General features: G+C 45.8%; 1 protein-coding gene across 3 annotated transcripts in view; it reads left to right on the top strand.

Annotated features, from left to right (window-relative positions):
* Positions 1-50: 50 nt before the first annotated feature.
* The window catches only part of MCUR1 (mitochondrial calcium uniporter regulator 1), a 28,040-nt gene continuing 20,758 nt past the window's right edge, over positions 51-7,332 (top strand). For 2 of the 3 annotated variants that reach the window (XR_010157903.1, XM_009450545.5), the window contains exon 1: positions 73-798. Coding sequence is in view for 2 of the 3 variants with exons in the window: in XM_009450545.5 (XP_009448820.3) it covers positions 384-798 (415 nt within the window). In the remaining variant the exon portion in view is untranslated. Of the gene's footprint in view, positions 799-7,332 lie in introns of all 3 variants that reach the window. The other variant, XM_518247.8, reaches the window with a different exon arrangement.

Raw genomic sequence — 7,332 nt, 5'->3', positions numbered from 1 at the left:
AAGGACAGCAGCGCAGTGAATATGCAAATCGTGACAGCAACAAGCTCCTTCCAGTTCCGGAGTGCCCGCAGGCTCCTCCCGGTCGCCGCCGTCGCCTAGCGAATGGGGTGGGGGCTCGCACGGTCCCCGCGGCACCCCGAGACTAGCCATCCCGTCTCGTCCCCGCATCTCGGAGCGCCACGGCGGGCTCCTGCCGCCCCGCCCCACCCCACCCCACCCCCGGCGCGCGTCCCGAGCCCCGCCCGCGCGCCCGGCAGGAAAGGGCGGTCCTGCGCTGTCGCCCACGCTCGCTCCCGCTGTCGGACTCTGGGCCTGGACCGCGCGTGACCGGCGCCAAGAGCGAGAGGCATGAGCGCGCGCCCGGGCCAGTGAACGGCTCGGGGATGGACTGCGGCTCGGTCGGCGGCCAGAGGACCCAGCGCCTGCCCGGCCGCCGGCGGCTTCTCTTCTTGCCCGTGGGCCTCAGCGGAAGACCGGGCGGCAGCGAAACCTCAGCACGCCGCTGCCTCTCTGCGCTGTCCCACGGTCTGGGGGCGCTGCGCCCTCGCGCCCCGGCGGCCCGCGGCGGCGTGTCACGTGCCTCACCGCTGCTCCTCCTCCTGCTAGTGCCCTCCCCGCGCTTGGCCGCCGCAGCCCCGCGCCGGCAGCTCGGGGACTGGGAGCGCTCGCGCCTCGGGTATGCCGCACCCCCGGCCGGGCGCAGCGGCGCGTGGAGGTGCTCACCGGGCGTCGCCGCTGCCGCCGGCGCCCTTCCCCAGTACCACGGCCCGGCCCCTGCACTCGTTTCCTGCAGGAGAGGTGAGGCCCGGGCGGGAGAGGAGAGGGGGCTCGTCTCGCGGGGTTGAACGGCGGGGCGGGGATCTCAGCTACAGCCTCCCCGAGGAAAGGCCCGGCAGGCCGGAGGGCGGGTCCTCCAAGGCCACCGGCATCTGCCCGGAGCGTGGGTCGAAGGTCCGGGCCCGCCCTGCTCGGCCGCGGTGGCGGGGCTTAGCCCAGAAGAGACGAATTCCTGGGAATCCCGGGCGCTAAAGTTGGAGGGAGGTGCGTGCTGGGGTGGGGAGGTGGTGCCCGCCCACTCCTAGGGTCTGCTTTTGGGCGCCGCCTTCCGGGAGTTCTGTTTGGCAGCGCCCAGCCTGTTGGGCGTTCAAGGGGAAGGGGTGTGTATGTTTGAGGAGCAAAGCTCTGGGAAATGAAGGGATTGCTTTACAGTTTGATTTCAAATTCTGATGGAATCATTAATTCGTGGAGTCCTAGCGTCTGCCCTGTCCCGGGCGCTTTTCTAGATGTGTGAGATATATCAGTCCACAAAATCTTCCCTCTGGAGCTTAATTCTAGCAGAGCAGACGCAGTAAATATGTGTGTGTGGATATACGTATGCATAATTGATGTATATATAATTTATATATACAAATAATTTTTATATATTCATAATTCGATGCCTGGTATAGAAAAATAGAATAAGGCTTGGGAAGTGGAATGGGTCTCCAGTTGTGAATTTAAATAGGGTGATCAGAATCGATTTCATTGATAAGGTAGCATTTAATTAGAGTCATGCATCTCTTCAGGACAGTCGCCTACTGAGAAATGAGTCATTAGGCGACTTCTTCCTTGTGTGAATATTGTAGAGTGTGCTTACACAAACCTGGATGCTACAGCCTACTACACACCTAGACTATCAGGTAGAGGCTAGTGCTCCTAGGCTACAAACCTGAACAGCATGTTACCGTACTGAATACTAGAGGCAATCTGAACACAATGGTATTTGCGCATCTAAATGTAGAAAAGGTAGAGTAAAAATATGTATTATAGTCTCATAGACCACTGTCGTGTGTGCCCCTCTGTCCTGGGCTGAAAGGTAGTTGTGGGGCGCATGACTATTTAAAGGAGGTGAGAGAGATCACTGCCCTGGAGATGAGGAAAGTAAATAGAATCAATTTATTAGATAGCATATTGTTGATTAAAGAAAAAAATCATTTCTGATAATCAACAGACTTGGCAAAATTATCACTTTGGGCAGTCTATACATATTCATTAGTAGCCATCACTAACTACACATTTTTCATATTTTCTTCAACAGATAGGCCCACTAAATGTTGACCATATCTATAATTTAAGAATATCATTGGCTGGGGTAAAAACTGATTAGTAGAGCAATAAAGTGAAGGAAACTTTATATACAGAGAGTGGGGAATGAGTAGTGAACTCGGTGTCACTGTCCTTCAGTAATTAGGAGTCGGAGATGAGTTTGGTCTTTATTCTGTATTTTGCCTTTTGTTGTGCTTTTTCTGACAAGCTAGTAATTTCCAATTTGTTTTTCTCTCAATGCAAGAGTATAGGGCAAAAAGAGAGTGTTCTTTCTCACGGATTTGCGGACCAATCAGTAAGGTGGTACTGTTGTTTTAGTGTCAGCTATCTCATTCTTCAGTCATCATAAAAAATGAGTATGGATGCATAAAAACAGAAGAGAGCAGAGACACAGTTAAGGAAGCATGTATGCCCATTAACCAGCCAATGAGCGTTTCCCAACCATTTGTTTGCTTGGTGCCTGAGGTTCTCAGTTGAGCTACTTAAGGATGTCATGAGTAGGAAGTTTGTATTTGGTTTCCTCATCCTGTCCAAGGCTACCTTTGGGCCTCTATTGTAATTGTGGGTTTTTAATATTCTCTTGATATGCTGAAGGTCCCCAGAAAGGGGAATTGCATGTTACACGTTGACACAGCTCAGTTGGCTCGCTTCCTTATGATCAGTGAGGAGTCTGGGAGTTGGCGGTGTCCTCAGGTACTGCCCTTTGACAGAAGGCAAGAGGGCATTTCCTTCCCTCATCAGGGGTTGGAGTGACCAATGGAAAGTGGCCAGCCCTTCTGTCGACCTTTCAGAGGCAGGATTTCTTGGAAATAAGCTTGCTGTTTCTGGTTCCAATCTTTTTGGAAAAGAACAATAACAAAAAAAACTATAGTATCCAAACTGGCGTTACAAAGTAGTCATGTGATTGTTTTGTTTATGTGGGGGTGGGGGTGAGGAGGTTATGTTTTAAATACATGAATGATTATTTTCTTACTAGAAACAAGGAATTTAGGTCTAGAGTAACCCTGTCACTCTTCACAAGTCATTCCAGACTCAGGTGTTTTCGAGCTCCCTGACACATGGGGCAGTCCAGTAGAGTTCTGGGGCAGGTGAGGTGGTCCTTAGGAGGTCCCCTGGAGAAGTGCTTTCATTCCTTCACTCCCACTGTTTCCTCAAGCTAGGTCTCTTCTGTGTTGGGCAGACATCCTGGGTCTCTTCTCATGGAGGCCAGTTTTAGTCTCAGGACTGGAAATAAACTAAAAAAGAGGTACCAGATTTAAGCGAGCTCGTTTATGTGAAAAGGGAAGTACTGAGGAGAAAGGAATTCATCTCAAATTTTCCCTCTAGACAGTTTCATAATCCAGATTATAGAAGTCATTACAGTTCAATTACCAAAAAAAAAAAAATTATTCCTAGCCTGCTGTATGCCAGGCCCCTTGCCAGATGCTAAAGATAAAAAATGAGCAAGACTGGCTGCTCCTGGGCAGCTTGGACAAATAGATGATACAGATGAGGAAATAATGTAGTAAGTGCTACGATGAGCTATCTGTACTGAGCTGAGAACACAGGTATGGGCTCAATAAAGGTTGCTCCCTTAGCTGGGTGGAGGAAGCAGAGAGAACCATAAAGTGTAAAAAAGAAAATGCCACACCTGGAACATAATGTATACTCAGTAAATTGGCAATTTAATGAAGAAGGGTAAAAAGAATGCTTAAAGTTTAACGATTGGGAAAGGGGAGCAAGCCATGCTTAAGCATGCAATTGCAGGAAAATAGAATAGCTTAGGTTGCTAGAAAGAAAGCTGAAAGGATAAGCGTGGTCATAAATAGCAAGGGCTTTGTATGCCAGGTCAAGGACCTCCTGTCATAGCACAGTGGTTCTTTGAATCTCAGGGCCCAGTTTTACCAACAAACACAAACACACATAAGTCATTGCACTTTATATTGTGTCAGTCTGCAAATGGTTCTTGATACAGATATGGATTATTGCGTCTCTTGCACTCATCTGGATGCTTACAGTGAGCTCAGCTACCCTCCCCTTCCCAAGCTGTGAGTAGGCTGGGAACGACTCCCATAGGCTGCAGCAAAGCGTCACATCTGTAGGGTTCAGTCCATTTTTTTGTTTTGTTTACTCTCGATTTCATTATAGGGTAATCGGGGTGAAGGACTGAGAGTGGAAGCTGATCAGCTGGAGCATCTTTCTGGTCATTCAGAGGCCTGCTGGGGAAACCTTTGACCTTTGAGTTGGCAGGTGACCCTTCTTGCTCCTACCAGACTTCTACAACACCAGACCTCACACTGGTGCCAGTTAATGGCAAAATTAGAAAAGTAATGACAAATATGTAGCAAGATTTTCATATACTAAGTTGATTAAATGGAAGTTCCTTTGATTGTTCATCTTTTTTTTTCTTTTGGTGTCATAAGGTCTTTTTTAGTACAATATTTAATAGTAGTAGTAAGCAGCTATATTTAAAAGTTCTTTCATGACACAATTAAAAATTGGCAACTCAAATATTGTTTTATTTATTTATTTTTAATTTATTTATTTTTTTGAGATGAAGTCTCGCTGTGTCACCTAGGCTGTAGTGCAGTGGTGCGATCTTGGCTCACTGCAACCTCCGCCTCCCGGGTTCAAGCAATTCTCTTGCCTCAGCCTCCCGAGTAGCTGGGATTACAGGTGCCCGCCACCACGCATGGCTAATTTTTGTATTTTTAGTAGATACGGGGTTTCACCATCTTGGCCAGGCTGATCGTGAATGCCTGACCTCGTGATCCATCTGCCTCGGCCTCCCAAAGTGCTGGGATTACAGGCGTGAGCCACCACGCCCGGCCTTTTAATATTTTTGTTTTCGATACAGGATCTTGCTTTGTCACCCAGGCTGGAGTGCAGTGGTGCAATCATAGCTCACTGCAGCCTCAAACTCCTGGGCTCAAGCCATCCTCCTGCCTCAGCCTCCCAAGTAGCTGGGAGTAGCTGGGAATACAGGCACACACCACCACACTCGGCTAATTTTTTTTTTTTTTTTTTTTTTTTTTGAGACGAGGTCTTGCAGTGTTGCCCAGGTTGGTCTCGAATACCTGGCCTCAAGTGATCTTCCCACCTTGGCCTCTCAAAGTATTGGAATTACAACCATGAACTAGTTCACCTGGCCCAATTAAAAAAAAAAAAAGATTTTAGCAATTCATAAAATCCAAAAGCCAACTGTACCATATACTATACCACCTCCCTCAGATGAGTACCTTGAAACAAGAAGTTTACAGAATGGATTGGATCTGTGGCTAAATGCACAAAAACTTATAGAAAAGGTAATGTAAAAATTGTTAGAACATAGCTCTCTAAAGATAGGCTTTTGCGAAGACATTACAAGAAAAGAATGCTATTGACCGATATCTCTTATGATTAAAGATGAGAAAATCCTTAACAAAATACTAGCAAGCCAAATCCAGCAACTTATAAAAAGTACAATGTACTTAAAGTATAATGTACTTTAAAGTATAATGTTCCCAAATAAATGGAAAGACATCCATGTTCATTGATCTGAATACTTAATATTAAGGTGGCAGTACTTTTCAAACTGATCTACAAATGTAACACACCCCTATCAAAATCCCAGTGGTTTTCTTGTAGAAATTGACACACAGATCCTAAAATTCATAGGGAAATACAAGAAAACAAGAATAGCTAAACAACCTTGACAAACAACAGAGTTTATAACCCACACCTTGGGAGGCTGAGGTCGAGTCTGTAGTGAGCTATGCTTGCACCACTGCATTCCATCCTGGGCAATAGAGCGAGACCCTGTCTTAAAAAAAAGTTAAGAGCAACAACAAAAAAAAACACTTTCTAATGTCAAACTTAAAACAAACTTAAAAGTAATCAAGAAAGTGTGGCACTGGCGTAAGGACAAACACATAGATCAATGCATTAGAATGGAGAGCCCAGACACAAGGCCTCATGCTTACAGCCCACTGATTTTCAACAAGAGTGACAAGACATTTCAGTGGAGGGAATGGTGCTGGGACAACTAGATGTCCACATGGAGAAGAATGAAGCCGAACCCACTACCACACACCATTTAAAACACTAATCCAAAATGAGGAAAAGACCTCAATGTAAGAGCTAAAACTGTAAAACTCTTAGAAGACATGGGTGTAAATTTTCATGTACTTGGATTACCTAGTGGTTTCTTACGTATGTTACCAAAAGCACAAGCAACAAAAGAAAAAAGCACAGGCAACAAAAGAAAAAACAGATCAATTGGACTTCATCAAAAGTAAACTTCTGTGCTTCAAAAGACAGTATCAAAGAGTGAAAAGACAACCGACAGAATGGGAGAAAATATTTTCAAATCATAATCAGATAAGGAGCTTGTATCTAGAATATATGAAGAACTCTTACAGCTCAGTAATAGAAAGACAACCCTATTAAAAATGGGCAAAGGACTTTGCCTTAGTCTGTTTTGTGCTGCTATAAGGAGATACCACAGACTGGTACTTTATAAAGAAAAGAGACACATTTCTTGCCGTTCTGGAGGCTAGGAAGTTCAAGATTGAGGGGACCACATCTGGTCAGGCCCTTCTTGCTGCTTCATAACATGGCAGAAGGCAGAACAGCACACGTGTCGGGGAAGGGGTGGCAAACTCATTCTTTTATCAGAAACCTACCCCCAGGATAGCAGCATTAATCCATTCATGAACAGAGCCCTCCTGATAGCCTAGTCATCATCCCTTAAACGACCCACCTCTCAACACTGTTGCTTTGGGGATTAAGTTTTCAACACATAAACTTTGGGAAACACGTTCAAACCATAGCTGACTTGAATACACATTTCTCCAAAGAAGATATCCAAATGGCCAACAAGCCCATAAAGAGATGCTCAGCATCATTAGTCATCAGGGAAATGCTGATTAAAACCACAGTGAGATACCACTTTACGCCCAATAGGATGACTGTAATTTTTTAAAAACCCAGATAATAGCAAGGGTTGGTGAGGATGTGGAGAAATTGAGACCCTCGTGCGCTGCTAGAGGGAGTGTAAAATGGTATAGCTGCTTTGGAAAACAGTCTGGCAGTTGCTAAAACAAACATGGAGTTATCATATGATCCAGCAATTCTACTCCTAAGTATATTCTCAAGATCATTGAAAACAACGTCCATGTAATTCGTAATCGCTAGGAAGTAGGAACAGCTCAAGCATCCTTCAACTACTAAATGGATACACAAAATTTAATGTAGCTATACAATGGAGGAGTATTCAGCAATACCAAG

This window comes from Pan troglodytes, chromosome 5 (genome assembly GCF_028858775.2).
Source record: "Pan troglodytes isolate AG18354 chromosome 5, NHGRI_mPanTro3-v2.0_pri, whole genome shotgun sequence".
Classification (NCBI taxonomy): Eukaryota; Metazoa; Chordata; class Mammalia; order Primates; family Hominidae; genus Pan; species Pan troglodytes.
The sequence above is the reverse complement of the archived record's forward strand: the minus strand, read 5'-3'. Positions and strand labels throughout refer to the sequence as shown.